This window comes from Staurois parvus, unplaced genomic scaffold, assembly GCF_062004578.1.
Source record: "Staurois parvus isolate SC_StPar_1 unplaced genomic scaffold, SC_StPar_1.0 ptg000217l, whole genome shotgun sequence".
Classification (NCBI taxonomy): Eukaryota; Metazoa; Chordata; class Amphibia; order Anura; family Ranidae; genus Staurois; species Staurois parvus.
The window spans coordinates 1287384-1307498 of NW_028318013.1; the positions used below are offsets into that span (position 1 = coordinate 1287384).

The window sequence follows — 20115 nt, forward strand, 5'->3', positions numbered from 1 at the left end:
CTCCCTCTCCATCCCATGTCCTCTTCCTCCAGTCCCATCTTCTCTATCCCATGCCCTCCTCCAGTCAAAAGAGGGGGCGAGAGAACGAGGGAGGGAGCAAATGAGAGAGAGAAAATGAGGCGGAGAGACTGAAAGAGAGAGAGAATGAGAGAGAGAATGAGGGAGAGAATGAAAGAGAGAACAAGGGAGATAGAGAGAACAAGGGAGAGAATGAAAGAGAGAGAGAACGAAGGAGAGAATGAAGGGGGGGGGGGTGTTCTGGGTTTAAATGCTCACTCACCAATTATGCCTCCCCTCTTCAGGCTGGTCTCCCCAGGGCTGTGACAGCTTGCAGCTATTGTTTCAAAACTGCCACCCGGCTGCCCACAGAACTGCTCTCAGTGCATTACAAGCAGGTGGCTGGAATATGGACGGGGTTAGTTGGACACAAATGAGAGATAGGGTGTTGGATTGGACAAGCAGAGGAGTGAGGGAGGGACTAGGACAGTGGAGACAGGAGGATGACAGGACGGGAGATGGAGTGGTTACAGCGACTTCAGTGTAAGCTGCCTTTACTGCTCTCGCTTTATTACTATCCTAGGCTTTCAGTGGCTTTGGGAGCCAGAGATAGAGTGGTATGCCGCTCTCCACATTGTCCAAATCAGACCCTCTTCTGGCAGCTTTACACACACAGACTCCCCAACCCAGTCACCCCTGCCCTCCGGCCACCTGTGCCCCCCTGGATACCCGGGCAACCTACATGTATGGGAGGGCTGTCGTCTCTCCCCCCTAATGGAATCCCTGCGAGTGATTATGCAGTGCTACATACAGCAAAGATGTGCTCTAATGTATTAGAAGTTACTAAACAAAGAGTGTTTTCTGTAGCAACTAGTCAAACTGCAGCTGTAATTTTGCTATTCCAGTCAGGAAATAAAAAGAAAACCACATTTCTTAAAGCAACACATACAGGCACATATAAGTCCAAAATGTGCATAACCAAAAAAGTTAGAATTTGCTATTCATGTATCTGCATTTTATACTTTTGTCACAAACAAGATTGTTAAAGTCATCCAAAATATATCATTTTTCATCATACGAATGTATGCAGCTACTGTCCTTGCTAGCAAAATGGTACTGTTTTGCTATATACACCATTGTGACCAAAGAATTACATATACAAATATAGTACCACATTAATAGGAATATACCACAAAGTGCAGTTAGGAAGAGCAGAGTAAGGCTTTGTTCACAAGGGTTTTAGGTTGTATGAGAGCAGTGTATATTGTAATCTTTTACAAAGCATTTGCAAAGCTTACAGCAAGCTTCAGAAGCTTTTAAAGGAACAGCTCCACTTTAAGAATACTAAACACAGATCTAAGACCTTCTAAATAAAGGCTGTAGTGCAATTGCAACTGCAAGCTTATTTAGAAATGCATCTCCAGCCTCTGGTCTTTACTGTCGAAGTGAACTGGGTGGCTGTAATACCACCCAGTCACTTTTACAGACCTTGGTAGTGGTAGCCTGTAGCTGAGTTCCCCAACAGATATTTAAAGCAATCAAATGCCCTTTGCTGTGTGTACCTACAAAGGCCATGTGATTGGCAAAAAAGACAATGATCATGAAAATTGTATTGTGATCACTGATTAACCTATACAGTTCACACTTTTAACAATATACATTCCTTTTTAATTCCACACCCTTTTTTATATTTTTCTCTACATTTTTATGCAGACTAATGTGTCCAGCAAAAACGACAGTGTTTGAGGCAAGGAAATAACATTGCCTGGTGCATGTTAGGATTTATTCAAGTCTGTGCATTTTGGATGCCTTGTGGATATGGTGTTTTGAAAAGGCTTGCTTGTTGCATCTTTAATGCAGTTTAAAGCAAACTGAGGATATTACTAATGCATCAAAAATGCATAGTCAACACACTGACTGCAAGCCAGAATGCTTAGGTATGAAGAGAGCCTTAGGCTGGCCATACTATACAATTTTCTGTCCAATTTCTTTTAGATTTACCTTCAACTATGTAGTGCAAGGGCCTTCCTAATTGGATACAATTGAAAGTGTTGTTTAGGTTTGATCTCCTATTATATGGTTTTTGGTAAATCTAAACCAAAATTCTCAAGAAAATTGTATAATGTATGGCCATTCCTTACTAACCTACTACAAAATGCTGACTTAATCAGGACATAAAACTGGTTGCTCTACAGGCAGCTAGCAAAAGAATAGGCAGAAACAAGGATGAACAGGAGTAAATACTGGATAAACCAAGAAATATGCACTACAGCTCTCCCAAGAATGGTATCTGTAAACAGGTACTGAGATTGTTCCCTGAACAATAAGTACCTCCAGTGACAGACTGGAGGAATGAGGTAATGGTCAGGAAACTGGAGTTAGCCTGCTTCACAAAACAAACCAGAGCTGTCACATAATGGCAATTGGACCATGTGGATGGCAAACTCCACCAGCAAGAGAAATAAAATACTATACCTAATATAAATAATTTTTTGCATGAGTTCACATTAGAAACAACAATTTCTAAACTGTATAAAACGTACACAAATATATACAAATTCATCGTATCAACGTTCAGTTCTGCAAATTGAACGTAGATAATCACAAATAATATACAGGTGAATCTCAAAAAATTAGAATATCGTGCAAAAATTCATTTATTTCAGTAATGCAACTTAGAGCCTAGAATATTGCACCTTTTCACAATATTCTAATTTTGTGAGATTGTGGATTTGGGGTTTTCATGAGCTGTAAGCCATAATCATCACAATTATGACAAATCACGGCTTGAACTATCACGGCTTGAACTGTCTTGTCTATCTCATATATTAGTTTCACCTTTTAAGTTGCAGTACTGAAATAAATGAGCTTTTGCACGATATTCTAATTTTTTGAGTTTCACCTGTACATTCAGCCAAGTAACTATATTTGTAAACCGTAGCATGTAATAACCCAAACAAAGCACTGGGGGTCACCACCAACCTGTTATGGCCAGTGCTTAAGATGGAGTATCAATGAAAACTGGAAACAAAATAGCAATTTGTAACTGAAGTGTGAAATGTAACCAAACTATGACATATTGTAAAGGAAACTATCATTAAAAAAAAAAAAAAAAGCTAAAGGGGATGACATTTTTAATCTTTTTTAAGGCCATGGGGAGACGATGTGTTCATATTAAAATCGTGGAAGATTTTGCATGCAAAAAAAGTTTAAAACTGTGATAGAATATTACATTTTGGATCACTGTGACATTTCAGAAAATAGTAGGGCACACTGATGCTTCCCTTTTTTTTTTTTTTTTTTTTCTTTTTCTGAAATTCGCTCTGAGTTTGCAGATTGCATGGTTTAAGCATCTACCCTTATTGTTAGAGAATGGATTCTCTCTGTGACATAAAATCACAAGTACCACAGCTGAACTTCCCATATTTTAAAGCGCTCAAAAGTATTTGAAAATCTTGTGGAAGGATACAGTGGAAAGGAGGTTGTTTTACCTTTTTGGGTGCAATCTTATTGGTGATGCATCTAGGCTTACAGAAAATCGTACACGGTTTATAAAGTAAAATATTATTTAGTAGAAATGGTAAACCAAAATGAAAATTCTGGACTGAAACTGAAAATTTAGGATGCATTTGGCTGAAACCAAAATGCAAGCTTTTTTTTTATATATTGTATTATATTTAACTTTTTAATTAATATCAATTTAAATTAATATGGATTTATTTTCAGCACCTTTTCGGCCAGTAGGCTGGTTACAGACTGAGCAGTTTTTGAAGCACTTTTGCATAAAAAAAAAACGCAAGAAAAGCTCAAGAAAAATGTATCCCTTTAAATACAATGTATGTTTTCACACTGGTCCATTGTGCTTCCTTTTCGGTGTTAAAAAAAATCCTGCTTGGCGCATTTGTGGTGCATATTTGGCGAGCTAAAAAAAAAAATGTACCAAAAACGCACTTCCCCATTGAGGACTGGTTCACACCATTTTTGGAAAAGGTCAGGAACTTTTTTTAAATGAAAAACGTTGCATTTACGGTTTAAAAGACTTCAATGGAGGCGCTGCAGAAAATGCATATAGTGCGTTTTTGACACGTTTGACACATTTTTGATGTGTTTTACATTTTAATCTCCCCAGCAACAAGATGGGTAAAAAAAAATAAGGCAAAATGCGTCAAAAATGCGCATGCAAAAAGCAAAACGTGCTGCGAAACGGACAAAATGCAAACTGCACTGCATTGGTGTGAACCAGGCCTGAAATGCATTGAAAATGCATGAAAAATGCACACGTGTTGCTTTAAGGCTTCATCCCCGGCTCCCTGTTAAGGATTGGTTCCTTTTGGGGAGCAGGGGGAAATTTGACAGGTACCCGCTCCCACCACCGCTGTGATTGCGATCGGAAGTGGAAGTAGTCCCCCGCCACCCCCCCCCCTCCAAAAGTCTTCTGGAACGCATGACCGGTCCCAGAAGACTACTCTTGCATGTGCAGTGGGCCCCTGGCTGTGAAGCTGCAAGCTGTCACAGCTGGTTGACCACACTGAAGATGCCGGTGAACCCCACCGGTGTGAGGACACCCCGGGATCAAGGGACAGGTGAGTGTCTGTGTTTTAAAAGTCAGCAGCTATAGTTATTGTAGCTGATGACTTTTTTTTTGTTTAAATTTCGACTGGAGCTATGCTTTAAAGGTGAATTTCTTCTAGTCTCTCTTTACACGTATCCAATAACTGATCTCAAAGGCTGTAATCATGGCCATCATGAAGCCCAACTCTAGGAAACTTAAACTTTCCCCCTTGCACTGGGGCTGTGCCCACACTGCAAGAGTTAACTGCTTGTTTATGTCTAGAGGACAATAAAAGCACTTTTAACTGGCAAATAACACTCCCCTACATTCTGACAGTGGACTTTCTCTCTGCGTCCTCACATCCAGTGCAGAGTTGTGGAACCTGTGTTTATTCTTGATGGCATCGGGGCATCTGACTGCTTGAGTGCAGAGGACAAGAGCCTGTGGGAGCAGAAGATCAGGTAAGTAGAACTGCTTTACTCTGTTCCCTAGACATGAATGAGTGGTTAACCCTTTCAGTGCAGGTGTAGTCATACTGCAAGGAAGGACTTTTACTTTTTCTCTGAGTTCAGCTTACATTTTTACATTTGGCTTGAAAATCACCATATGTCCAGTCAATATTCACAAGAGATGTTCTCTGTTGAATCATATGTTGTAATCTTCTGTGGCCTTCATAGTAGTCGGTGTTTTGGCAGCCTTGAAGATTAAACATTATATTATATATATAGACATACACTGTATTGCCAAAAGTATTGGGACACCCCTCCAAATCATTGGACTCAGGTGTTCCAATCACCTGCATGACCACAGCTATATAAAATCAAGCACCTAGGCATGCAGACTGTTTCTACAAACATTTGTGAAAGAATGGTCTCAGAAGTTCTGTGAATTCAAGTGTGGTACCGTGTTAGGTTGCCACCTGTGCAATAAGTCCATCCGTGAAATTTTGGTCAACTGTTATTGGTATTATAACAAAGTGGAAGCAACTGGGAACAACAGCAACTCTGCCACGTAGTAGTAGGCCACATAAAATGACAGGGGGGGTCGGCGCATGCTGAAGCGTACAGTGCGCAGAAGTCGCCAACTGTCTGAAGAATCAATTGCTAAAGACCTCCAAACTTCGTGTGGCCTTCATATTAGCACAACAACAGTGCGTAGAGAGCTTCATGGAATGGGTTTCCATGGCCGAGCAGCTGCATTACCAAGTGCCATGCAAAGCGTCGGATGCAGTGATGTAAAGTGTGACACCACTCAGAGCAGAGGAGACATTTTCCCTGTAGTGATGAATCATACTTTTCTCTCTGGCAGTCTGATGGACGTGTCTGGGTTTGCCGGTCCCAGGAGAACAGTACTTGTCTGACTGTATTGTGCCAAATGTGTAAAGTTTTGGTGGAGGGAGGATTATGGTGTGGGATTGTTTGGCAGGGGTTGGGCTTGGCCCCTTAGTTCCAGTGAAGGCAACTCTTAATGCAGCAGCATACCAATACTTTTTGGACAATTTCATGGTCCCAACTTTGTGGGAACAGTTTGGGGATGGCCCCTTCCTTTTCTAACATGACTGCGCACCAAGCAAGATCCATAAAGACATGACTGAGTGAGTTTGGGGTGGAGGAACGTGTCTGGCCTGTACAAAGTCCTGACCTCAACCCAATAGAACACCTTTGGGATGAATTAGAGCTGAGACTGCAAGCCAGGCCTTCTCGTCCGACATCAGTGCCTGACCTCACAAATGGACTTCTGGAAGAATGGTCAAACGTTCTCATAGACGCACTCCTAAACCTTGTGGACAGCCTTCCCAGAAGAGTTGAAGCTGTTATAGCTGCCAAGGGTGGGCCAACTCAATATTGAACCCTATGGACTAAGACTGGGATGCCATTAAAGTTCATGAGTGTGTTAAGGCAGGGTCCCAATACTTTTGGCAATATAGTGTATGTCTCTGCATACAAAAGATTAGGGGGCATATGTATCTACAAGGTAATAAAAACAATTTCAACAAAGTTACCTCTCCCTCAATGGGAAGTCCGATCACAGATTGCTGATTAAATCACAGACTCGCCTTAAATTCTATAGTGGGGTCCTCAAAACCAAGACAGAGCCAAATAACAGGAGATCAGTAGGACCCCCTCAAAAAAGAGGTTTTAAAAGAGAACCAACAGCGGTGTAAATGAAATTAACAACTTTATTGAGATCACAATTAGGTAATAAGGCCAGTAGGCCAGAATCCTCCTTTCACTTTAACATAAGGTAAGATAACGTTATCTCCTTATAATCAGACCCGGGCCACACACATATTCATACAAAGCACTTAACAGCTACCATCCGTCTTAAATGAGCATAATGAATGAGTTAGTGATATGCAGAGCTTCATATAACGGGTTCAGCCGAAAATTGAGTGGGTCCTACTGATGTCCTAACTGTTCCTTGGCATATGTATCTAAACTGAAGCAGAACAGTGCCATTTTGAGCTATTGCATTTGCTTGTTTCTGAATTAAGATCTCTTTCTAGAAGATCATACTGTAAGTCCATTTGGGAATAACTACTAAGTCCAGGCCCCGATGAAGGGTTTTTTCGGGCCTCTAAAAGATGTTTGGTACCGCTTCTCTATTGATTGTGACCCTTTTGTCAAAAATAAAAATTTACGTATTACATTTAAAGCCTCTGTTTTGAAGTTCCAGGTCTGCCCCTAAGCAGCTATGTATACGGTTTGGTAGATTTTTAATACCAAAGGAGTGGAAGTTGTAAACCAACAGAACCAGAAATACAAAAGAAGTACAGATGTGAATGGACCTAAAATGCAACATATTTACCTTTCCCTCTACAGCATATGGTCATGAAATGTTTGCCAGTAGTGTACATTACAGAGTGACAAAGTAGGCAGAAATCAATGCACGTTTTTTTTGTTCCCTAGGCTGCTGAAGCCCTCAGGCAGCTGTATGTGGACTTTCCCAACCTGTATAACAGCAGCATCGTCTGTTCTTTTGAGCCAAGTGTGATCTATAAAGTGAGTATAAACCTGCAATAAACTTGCGTGTTTTATAAAGCAATACACATTCTGTGTTTAGTCTGTTCTGTTTATTAACCGGTTGCCGACCAGCCACAGTACATATACTGCGGCAGGGCGGCACCGCTGTGCAAAATCACGTTTATAAACGTAATTTTGCATGTCAGGTAGGGGGCGCGCGACCGCCCTATCTGCGCCGCCGATCACAGCTGCGGGTGTCAATCACGGGTCCCGGTTGGTCATTACCCGCCGGGTCCCGGCGATTGCCGGCAAACCGTGACACAGAGCACAGCTGCATTGTTTTCAATGCAGCTCTGCTCCCTGTCAGTTCCCAGCTCACTGTCCCGGAGCAGAGATTAGCTTTCCGGAACAGCCTGCAACAGTGAAGTACATACCCCCTGCCCACTAGTAAAACACTCCCCTCACAGTTAACCCTTGCTTGCCTAAAAAAAGTTAACCCCTTCCTCCCCAGTGCCATTAGTACAGTGTCAGTGTTGTTTTTTTTTTTTGCATTGTGATCACTGTATTGGTGTCACTGGGGATGTCAGTGACCCCAAATCAGTTCCCCCCCAGTGTCAGAATGTACGCCGCAGTCCCGCCATAAGTCGCTGATCAGCGTCATAAGTCGCTGATCGCCGCCATTAGTATAAAAAATTTTTTAAATCCAGTATCTATACCGCCATTTTGTAAACGCTATACCTTTCACGTAAACCAATTAATTTACACGTATTGGGATTTTTTTAGCTAAGACGTCGCAGAATACATTTTGGCCGAAATTTATGACGAAATATTTGATTTTTAAATTTTTTCACTGGACATGTTTTATAGCAAAAAGTCCAAAATGTTTTTTTTCTCAAAATTGTCAGCCTTTTTTTTTTTTATAGTGCAAAAAATAAAAAACGCACAGGCGATCAAATACCACCGAAAGAAAGCTCAATTTGTGGGGGAAAAAAAAGATGTAAATTTAATTTGGGTGCAATGTTGCATGACCGCGCAATTGTCAGTTAAAGTAATGAGCGACGTAACACAAACCACTTCTGTAACCGTTTCCTGACCGCCCTATAGCAGAAATACTGCTACAGGGCGGCATGGGTGCACAAAATCACATATATAAGTGATTCTCGCTCTCGCGGTGTTCACGCCCCTCCTAGATAGCGTCAGATTGCCCGTCAGTACACCAGTCATCACATTTAACCCCTTGATTGCCAGGAACACGCTCATGCACAATAAACCTCCATTGCTAGTATAGTGTCTGAACGGATCAATATCTTTGATCAGATCAGCAGTATACCAGCGTTCACATTAGTATAGTGTCCCCAAAAACGCAGCGTTAGTGGGATCAGTCCTGGCACCTGCCAGCACCTGCGTTTAGCCCCTACGCTTACCCCCCCCTTCTCCCCCAGCAAGTGCAGTGTCAGTAGGTGACTGTCACTTGATACATTGCCAACAAAACCGCAGTGTTGGCAGAATCAGGCCTGATCTCTGTTAGCACTTGTCAGTAAATTTTGATGAACTCTCATATGCAGCAGAGTGCCAGTACTAGTGCCACGCTACCTTTTGGTGAACTGGTGAGTACTAGTGGGCTAGTACATCCTGGTCTTTCACATATCTCTTAGATTGTAAGCTCCCAGGATCAGGCCCTCCTAACACTCTTGTATTGAACTGTATTGTTCTGTATTGTCTCCCAGTATATTGTAGCGCTGAGCAAACTGTTGGCGCTATATAAATACTGTATAATAATAATACCAGCACTGCAGTATGACTTGGCGACGTGGTGAGTCCCATAAGTGCAGTACAAGCTGCTGCGGTGGCGAGCACAAGTATTGTCCCGCAATCTCCAAGAATTTGCACACAGGCCTGTAGAGCCCCTAGTATCCTTACGGATGTGCTTGCAAATCCCGATAGACAGACCACAAATTCTGCAGCACCCCTCTTCCCCCATTCACTGCCCAACCCGGAATTCAGATGGAAATAGCAAATTTAACTCCTCCCCTTGATTTTTTGAGCTGTTTTTCACGGAATATCTGTTGATTGTGGATCAAAGCAATTTATATGCACAACAATTTATCGCCGCCAACCCCAATTCAAACCTTTCCAGACCAGTCGCATGGAAACTCATTACGGTTTTCGAATTTACATTTTTTTTTGGGCCTAACCCTCAACATGGGCATTACAAAAAAAAATTAATTGCGATTGTATTGGTCCACAGACCCGATTCATCATATGCCCGTGTTCTCTGCTGCCATAGCCAGGCATAGATAGGAGAGTATAATGTGTTTTATGCATTTCACTCAATACACTCTGTCGCCCTTGAGGTGACCCTGAATTTGATTGGCTCCACAAAATTCAGCCCCTCGTAAATCACCTTAACCAAAAATTTACAGATGTCTATACTCTTCAGCAAAAAATCTGCGTTGATGAGTCCCTGATTAATTTTTCTGGCCACCTTGCATTCAAACAATTTCTCCCCAGCAAGCGTGCCAGATATGGGGTCAAGATGTAGAAGACCTGTGAGAGGGCAACAGTCTATACTTATAAGTTTCGTTTTTTACGAGGGAAAAGATAGTCACGTGGAGACCACCAGATGCCCAGACTACATGGGGAGCAGTGGCAAGATAGTTTGGGACTTGGCGTCATCCTTTTTCCATATGGGGTACCACTTATACGTGAACAATTTTTATTCAAGCGTGCCACTATTTAGACATTTGTACAATCTTGGAACTGGCGCATGTGGCAAAGTGTGACCTAATGTGTGCCCACCATTAGAAGTGGGTGGATGCAGGGTGGTATATTCTAATGGTGGGCATACCCCACACTTTTTCTGACAGATTTCTTCTCTTTTTTTCATTCAGCCCACAGGCTGCATACAAAAAAAAAAAATAACATAGCATATATAACCAATAAGGATCAGCGATGTCCTGGTACATCACTGGACTTTGAATGTGTGGGATTTTTTATTTTTTTTAATTTTTATAATTTAAGTTTTTATTTGATTTTTGTACAAAATAAGGAAATCATCAATTGTATAAATATTACATACATATTCCAATAACCCCATATTTTCCCTCCGTCCACATCCTGCCCCCCATTCTAGTTTTCCTCTCATGCCTATATCTCTATACTAAATTCATCTTTCTCATAGATTTACCATAATAATTCTTTACAGGTTTCTAAAATCCCCCTTTGCTCTTGTCAATTCTATGTATATTTCCGAGGTTTTAAATTTAATCCAACTATTCCATATTTTCCCAAACTTTTCTATTTTATCCTCTTCCAAATGATATAATTCCTCCATTCTAAAAATGTCATCCACTCTTTCTATCCAATCCCCAATTTTTGGTGCTTCAGTCACCTGCCAGTACTTAGGAATTAAACCCTTTGCCGCACTTAATATATGATACAATAATTTCTTTTTATGTAATTTCAATGAGGGTTCGAAATAATAAAATAAACACTTCCATTGGTCTCTCTGCAAGGTTATTTTACATATTTCCTGGGTCAATTGGATTATTTCCTTCCAATAGTTCTGTATTTTTGGGCAACTCCACCATATATGTGCCATTGTACCTCCTTCTCCACAACCTCTACAATACAATGGGGATATCTCTACTTGCTGCTTATGGGCTACCCTTGGTGTTATATACCATCTAGCCATACATTTATAGTTCATTTCTGCTGTACGCATGTTTATCGCCTTATGAGTCATTTTAAAAACCATATTCCTTTGCTGTTGATTAATTTCTACTCCCAATTCCCTCTCCCACTTCCCCATATACCCGGGAGGATCACCTCCTTCCATTTCCATGAGGATCTTATATACTTTTGAGGTAACATGTTTTGGGATCTTGTCTCCATTTAATCATTTTTCAAATGGGTACATTTCTTCCATTGTCCTAAGCGGTTGTGGGAGGCTCGCTACAAAATGGTTTAGCTGGTAATACCTCCAATTATCCAACATGCCAAATAAATCTTTCTTTTTTAAATCTTGAAACGCATGCAATTTCCCGTCTTTTATAATGTCTTTCAAACCTGCATTCTTATCGTTTATCCAGTTCCCACTAATATTATCCTTCCCTGGGGGAAAAACTCAGTTCCCGCTAATGGAATCCTCCGTGAATTAAATTCCCATTTTTTTTGACTGTGTATTCTATCCCGCGTACCCAAAACTATCTTCGTCAGTGAGCTAATATCTACATCAAATGTGCAAAACCTGTGTGGGATCCATATACTCTTCTCTAACTGTGATTTGCATGATGCCCCTTCCATATTCACCCATCCCTTCCCCTGTGAGTTGAATGTCCAATCCACCACTCGTGATAAAACAACAGCTGTGTAATACAACCTCACATTAGGTAATCCAAAGCCTCCATTTCCTTTTGCTCTGCTTAGAACCTCATAGCTAATTCTTGGTTTCTTATTAGCCCAAATAAATGTAATAATCACCTTTTTAATTATCCCAAAAAAAGACCCTGGTAGGGCGATTGGCAGCATGTGGAATTTATACAAAATTTTCGGAAGTATCACCATCTTAACCAGATTTATTCGTCCAATCAATGAGGCTCCTCCTTTTGATCGTCTTCTCAATTCTTCCTTAATTTCATTTATTAACGGGATATAATTTGCTTTGTAGAAATTTTTTAAAAAGGTCAATTTTATTCCAAGTAACCTATTTCAATTCTCTTCCAAGTGAATGGGAATTCCTTTTGTAAACTCGTCTTCTCTAGCATTGAAAGGTTAATATTTAAAATGTCTGATTTTACTGGGTTTATTTTCAAGTTTGACATCTCTCCATACTGTTTTAATGCTTTCAATAAATTGGGCAGCGGTTCTGGGATTAGTGATAAAAAATAACATATACTTTATGCTCTCTTTCTCCTAGTTTTATCCCCTTTATATCAATACATTTCCTTTCCCTCTCCAAAAATGGTTCCAGAGACAGAACAAACAGTAAAGGGGACAGGGAGCATCCCTGTCTGGTACAATTATGCATTCTAAAATACTGTGAAAGTGCTCCATTTACTTTAACTGCCGCTGATGGGTATTTATATAATCCTTTTATCCAGTTCAGCATTTTAGGCCCCATTCCCAGTGTCTCCAACGTATCGAACATAAATCCCCAATTAACCCTATCAAAAGCATCAATCGACAAGAGTATTGCCGGTATTCTTTCTCCTTGAATGGTTATACCAGGATGATGCCTACAGCTGCAGGCATCATCCTGGTATAATTTTTTTCAGCCGGCGATCAGCTTTCATGTAAAAGTAATCCTAGTGGCTAATTAGCTGCAGGATTGCTTTTACAAGCAGCGGGAGATGATGCCCCGCTGCCTTCCACGGCCTTCTCGGGCAGTCCCGTGCCATCGGGGGAACCTGAGAATGCAGCCGGTGTTTCTGCCAGCTGACCATAGAGCTTATTGGAGAACAGAGTGGTGCCAATCATCTCTATAGTCTAAGAATTTGGAAGCTACAAGGATTTCATCACTTCAGTTTCGCAGGATATAAACAGCGCCATTTGTAAATTGGGAAAGCATCTGATCACACGGATTTTGGTTTGATTAGATAATGTAAGGGCAGAGGAGAATTCCAGAGTCTCATAGACCCCAGCTTTCTCAAAAAAGAATATATGACAATGCCCTTTGAAGTTATAGGGGATATTTGCATTCCCTGTGATGGCATTAACCACTTGAGCTCCAGAGGATTTACCCCCCTTAATGACCAGGCCTCTTTTTGCTACTCGGCGCTGCACTAATTCAACTGATAATTGTGCGGTCATGCAATGCTGCACCCAAACGAAATTTACGTCCTTTTTTCCACACAAATAGAGCTTTCTTTTGGTGTAATTTGATCACCTGTGCGCTTTTTATTTTTCACGCTATAAACAAAAAAAGGCCAAAAATTTTGAAGAAAAACAATATTTTTTATTTTCAGCTATAAAAAATATATAGTAAACTCAAAGTTGGTTATAAATTTAGGCCAAAATGTATTCTGCTCCATGTTTTTGGTAAAAAAAATCCCAATAAGTGTATATTGATTGGTTTGTGTGGAAGTTATAGCGTCTACAAACTATGGTAAAAATACTGCAATTTACGCCATTTTTCTGCTATACAGCGCTGCACTAGTTTAACGGACAATTGCGCGGTCATGCAATATGGTACATAAATGAAATTTACATCCTTTTTTTCCAAACAAATTGAGCTTTCGGTGGTATTTGATCGCCTGTGCGGTTTTTATTTTTTGCGCTATAAAAAAAAAGGCTGACAATTTTGAGGAAAAAAAAAATATTTTGGATTTTTTGCTAAAAAAACATGTCCAGTAAAAAAAAAATGCAAAAATCAAATTTAGTCATAAATTTCTGCCAAAATGCATTCTGCGACATGTCTTTGCTAAAAAAGAAACCCAATACGTGTAAATTAATTGGTTTACGTGAAAGTTATAGCGTTTACAAATGGTGGGAAAGATACTGGGATTTTTAGGTTTTTTTTTTACTAATAATGGCGGCGATCAGCGAATTATGGCGGCGATCAGGGACTTATGGTAGCGACCAGCGACTCGTGGCGGGACTGCGGCGGACATTCTGACATTGGGGGGTACTGACTTGGGGTCACTGACATCCACAAAAACACTAATACAGTGATCAGTGCAAAAAAAAAAAACTGACACTGTACTAATGGTAATGGGGAGGAAGGGGTTAACTTTATTTTGCAGGGAAGGGTTATAGGAGTGAGGGGAGTGTTTTACTAGGGGGCGGGGGTGTGTACTGGGCGGGGCAAGGCTGATCGAGAAAGAGAAACTGTTCTTTCTCGATCAGCTCATCCTCGAGCTGACAGGGAAGTGACAGACAGCACAGCTACTGCAGCTGTGCTGTCTGTCACTGTTTTCCGCCGATCGCCGGGACATAGCCGCTAAGGAGCGGCTGTGACCCGGCGACTGACATCTGTGGCGGTGATCCGCGGGACAAATACCCTATTTGTTTACAAAACACACGTTTTAAAATGTGGTTTTGCCTGCGAGTGCCGCCCTGCCGCCGTATATGTACAGTGGCTAGGCGGCATGTAGTTAAAGTGATCAAAAAAAAAGGTACAGCGTAAAAATAATAGAAAAAAAATCAAAGCAACTTAAAAAAAATTAAAATAAAAAACTCGCCCCTCCCATGCGCGCACACCTGTGTGCACAAGCGTTGACCCTGTACCAGTATGTAAACAGCGGTTGCACCATGCATGTGAGGTATCTCTGTGAACGTCAGATCAAGGGCAGTAATCTAAATCTGTAATCTGTAAATCTAAAATGGTAGCTTTTAAAGCGTTGCCTATGGATATTAAAAATGTATGTATTTTGTCGCCATTGCACGGGGCATGTGCAGTTTTAAAGCATGTCCTGTTTGGTATCTGTTTATTCGGCATACCATTATTTTTTACATTTTACCAAATAATTGGCCATTATATTGTGTTTTTATGCATTAAAAGTAAAAAAAGTGTATTTTGTTTAAAACAAATTGCTTTTGAAAAATTGCTGCGCGAGTACTATGTGCCATAACAAACTGTAGTACCCACCATTTTATTAACTAGGATGTCTGCTTTAAAAATATATAATGTTTGGGGGTTTAAATTCATTTCCTAGCAAAAATACAGATTTTTTTTTCATGTGAACAAAAAGTGTCAGAAAAGGCTTTATCTTCAGGTGGTTAGAAGAGTGAATGATGTGTGGCATAAACTTCTAATGCTGGGCATAAAACGCCCCCACCCCCCAAAAACAACCCCTTTTTGCAAAGTATACACCCCAAACTATTTGCTGAGAGGCATGTTGAATCAATAAAAGAATTTATTTTTTTAACACAAGTTTTTGGAAAATGACAAAAATAGTTTTTTTTTACACAAAATTGTCACATAAATGATTTACTGCTCACACATGCCATGGGTATATGTGGAATTACTCCCCAAAATACATTCTGCTACTTCTCCCGAGTATGGGGGTACCACATGTGAGAGACGTTTTGGCAGTCTAGCCAAGTACAGGACCCCAAAATCCAATAAGCACATTCAGGCTTTTAAAGGGCTTTATTTCATCATTACACTTCCAGACTATCTTTCACAGTTTCGGAGGCCCTGAAATACCAGGATAATACCTAATCCCCCCAAATGACCCATTTTTGGAAAGTAGACACCCCAAGGAATTTGATAAGAAGCATGGTAAGTATTTTGCAGATCTCATTTGTTGCCACAAGTTTTTGGAAAATGAAGAAAAAAACAAAAACATATTTGTTCTACTTTTTTTATATTTCAAAACCTTGTGAGAAAAAATGAGATCTGCAAAATACTCACCGTGCCTCTTTTTCAATTCTTTGGGGTGTCTACTTTCCAGAAAGGGGTCATTGGGGGGGTTTGGTGCTATCCTGGCATGTCAGGGCCTTCGAAACTGTGATAGGCAGTGAGGAAGTGTAATGAAGTTACGCACCTTCAGGCTTTCAAAGTAGTCATTGGATTTCAGGCTCCTGTATGTGGCTATGCTCCCAAAAAGTTTCACACATGTAATATCCCCATACTCAGTAGAAGTAGCAGAATGTATTTTGGGGTGTAATTCCACATACACCCATGGCTTCTGCGAGAAATAAATCATTTAAATGACAACTTTGTGTAAAAAAAAAATGTTTTTGTAATTTGCCAGAAACTTGTGGGAAAAAAATAAATCTTCCATGGACTCAATATGCCTCTCAGCAGATAGCTTAGGGTGTCTACTTTCCGAAAAGGGGTCATTTGGGGGTGTTTGTACTATCCTGGTATTTTAGCACCTCAAGAAATGTGATGGGCAGTCAGAAAGTAAAAGCTGTGTAAATTCCATTATCTATACCATAGTTTGTAGATGCTATAACTTTCACACAAAGCAATAAATATACATTTACTGGGATTTTTTTAACCAAAAGCATGTAGCAGAATACATTTTGGCCTAAATTTATGCCAAAATTTTAGGGTTTTTTTGGATATTTTTTATTACCGGAATGAGAAAATATTGTTTTTTCAAAAAAAAATTTTTTCGTCAAAACCTTTTCTGCTTATAGCGCCAAAAATAAAAAGTGCACAGGTGATCAAATACCGCAAAAATAAAGCTCTATTTGTCTGAAAAAAGGACATAAATTTCATTTATGTACCGTATTGCATGACTGCGCAATTGTCCGTTAAACTAGCGCAGCGCTATATAGCAAAAAAATTGCGTAAATTGCAGTATCTATACCATAGTTTGTAAACGCTATAACTTTCACACAAAGCAATCAATATACACTTATTGGGATTTTTTTTTACCAAAAACATGTAGCAGAATACATTTTGGCCTAAATTTATAACTAACTTTGAGTTTACTATATATTTTTTATAGCGGAAAGTAAAAAATATTGTTTTTCTTTAAAATTGTTGGTCTTCTTTTGTTTATAGCGTGAAAACTAAAAAGCGCACAGGTGATCAAATACCACTGAAAGAAAGATCTATTTGTGTGAAAAGGAAGTAAATTTCGTTTAGGTGCAGCATTGCATGACCGCGCAATTATCAGTTGAATTAGTGCAGCGCCGAGTTGCAAAAAGAGGCCTGGTCAGGGGGGGGGGGTAAATCCTCTGGAGGTTGGTGGTTAATGTTTGAATTGTCATTTAATTGAAATTACCATAGGCCTCTCGACGCATTATTTTCATGTTTATGGAATTCCAAGCATTGATTAGGATGTAGGTTCTATGAGTTTATTTACAGCGAGATACACTATGATTGGTGTTTACATATATACATGTTTGTGTCTCCACCTGCCTTCAGCAGGTTAGTAGGAAACCTTTATGTTGCTTTTAAATAAGGATCCCCAAATCTTTCTGGGTAAAAACAAAAAGGTCCCCATTAGCCATGTTGACCCAGTTTATTTAGGACCAGGAGTTCACTGTTTTAGAATTAATCTGCAGTTCCACCTATATTGTTATATAAGTTTATATTGATGACAACTGTTTTTAAACTTTGGAAACTTATAACAAGCTTGGCTCCAGAACAATTTTTTTTTAAATTTGTGCATACATGTAAAAATGACTTCAACCCCCAGAACATTATATATTTTCTGAAAATATAAATAAATTAATTATAAAATTTCCATGCTGCCTGTGAAAGTGATCAGCAGCCATGGAGGTGCTGCATCGCTTTCTAGCTGGCAGTGAGTGGGCTGAACGAAAAACACACATGCTGATGGCTGCTACTGCAGCCATCAGCTTGTGATTAACTACTTGCCAACGGCAGATAGCCAAATGACGGCTGCACTGCGGCCGGCCAGTTCTGGGTGGGCGTCATATGACGTCCCCCCTTAACGCGCTCGCGCGCACCCGGCGATCTCCGTGATCGCTGTGTTTTATGGACACAGCTGATCACGTGATGTTGTAAAAGGCCAATCACAACGGCCTTTTACCACGAGATCAGCCGCGTCCAATGACATGCTGATCACCGGGAAATGCAATTGCCGGTTCTCGGCTGCACTTTCCTCACGCTGTCAGATCTTGAGGATAGTACTGCCGAGAACCGGCAGTTGTTAGAGCAGGGATTGGCACCGATCATCAGTGCCCTGATGATCGGTGCCCAGCAGTGCGCCCACCAACTCCGCCCACCTGTGCCCAGCAGTGCGCCCACTAGCTCCGCCCACCTGTGCCCAGCAGTGCATCCACCTGTGCCCAGCAGTGCACCCACTTGTGTCACCCAACAGTGTCACACAAGTGTGCCCAGAAGTGCCACCTACCTGTGCCCAGCAGTGCAACCCAGCAGTGCTGCCAGTCAGTGGCACCAGTCAGTGCCCAGCGGTTGTGCCAGTCAGTGCCCAGCAGTGCCACCAGTCAGTGCCCAGCAATGATGCCAGTCAGTGCCACCTATCAGTGCTGTCTATCAGTACCCATCATCAGTGTCGCCTATCCGTGCCACCTCATTAGTGCCGCCTATCCGTGCCACCTCATTAGTGCCGCCTATCAGTGCTGCCTCATCAACGCACATCAGTGAAGGAGAAAAATTACCTGTTTGAAAAATTTTATAATAGAAACAAAGAAACTTTTTTTTTTTCAAATTTTTTGCAATTTTTTTGTTTATAGCGCAAAAAGTAAAGCACCCAGCGGCGATTAAATACCACCAAAAGAAAGCTCTATTTGTGAGAAAAAAATGATAAAAATTTCATATGGGTACAATCTTGCATGACCGCGCAATTGTCAATCAAAGTGCGACAGCGCTGAAAGCTGAAAATTGGCCTGGTAAAGAAGGGGGTATAAGTGCCCGGTAGGCAAGTGGTTAAATGTTCACTCTTTGGAGCTGAACTGGGTAATAGCATGGAGAAATGTTTCTAACACAGTTGGTGATCATTTCCTCTGTGCTTATTAAAAAAAAAAAAAGCTGATAAAGCTATGTATGATTCAACACTGTTGTATCAAGAGATCTGCCTTTGTTTGGTTATGCCCTGTGTGAGATTATGCCATGTTCTCATTCAGTAGCTAAAATAATCAAATGTGATCTTTGCTTAATTTTCAGATGAGGCAAGCAGACATAAATGTAGTCACGGCTTTAACCCATAGGCCGTGGAGTCTTAGTCATTTAGGCGATGGGAAACCTCGTTTTGACTCCATGTGGAACCATTATTTTTATGTGTCAATGGATGTCCTACTCGATTGGGCATTACACCACATTCTGTGGAACTTTTGTGGCATATCTGCTTTCCTGATGCAGAAGAATTACATCTCAAAGTAAGTTTTTATTTTAGTTATTATCGAGACCTGCCTATCTTGCTGACATCTAGACCCATTCCCTGACCTACAGATTTATAAAAATGTGATTGTTCACACATAAGTCAATCAGATTTTCTGTGATTTTAAAACCATTGCTGGGAAAATGACAGCTGCATTCTGCTTGTTTTGTATAGACAAAATGGACATTTCTGTAAAAAACTGACAGAATACAAGTTTTGTCACTTTGGCTATAGCACCGACTGCACAAAACATTTAAATAGGGGTTTTTCTTGTACATGTGTATGGTGAAAACAGCTTTATATTCAATCTGCAAAGTAAACATACACTTGCAAAGATAACATTTACTTTGCTAAGGAAACAGCCTCCACTTCTTTAGGCTATCAACTCTATTAAATCAAATGGGTGTTTAAAGAAGATTCCTTACTTTTCCTAAGTCCTTGACTGTAGTTGATGAGCAGATGCAGACTTCCTATATGCAAACATTGAAACGTTTACAACAACTTGAGCCTCTCCAAGCACAAGTAAAAGACAGAGGTAAGGGGTTCTATTTGCAAAGCTGCTTTGTATCCCTAGATGTATTAAATATATTCCTAGATATATTAAAAATGGCCAAGGAATTTTAAAGTAGAGTTATCCTTTAAGGAAAAGTCTTGTGTTTTAAAAGTTGAGGTAAGGAAAGTAACCAACCTGTTTTAAACAATTTAACTTATCGCCTTGAATCAGCCCCCCTCAAAGATGATTTCTTTAGAAGACTAATTCCAGTTATTAATTACACTTTCCAGATTTTGCCCTAATATAACAGGCCATATTTCTAATAAGATGGTCAGTAGCTTT

At 40.4% G+C, this 20115-nt stretch overlaps 1 protein-coding gene across 3 annotated transcripts in view; it reads left to right on the forward strand.

The window, feature by feature from the left end:
- GDE1 (glycerophosphodiester phosphodiesterase 1) overlaps positions 1-20115 on the forward strand; it is a 48241-nt gene that overhangs the window by 16574 nt on the left and 11552 nt on the right. For all 3 annotated transcript variants that reach the window (XM_089679052.1, XM_089679053.1, XM_089679054.1), the window contains 2 exons: positions 7459-7551; positions 19067-19278. In XM_089679052.1, coding sequence (XP_089535178.1) covers positions 7459-7551; positions 19067-19278 — 305 coding nt within the window. The remainder of the gene's footprint in view (positions 1-7458; positions 7552-19066; positions 19279-20115) is intronic.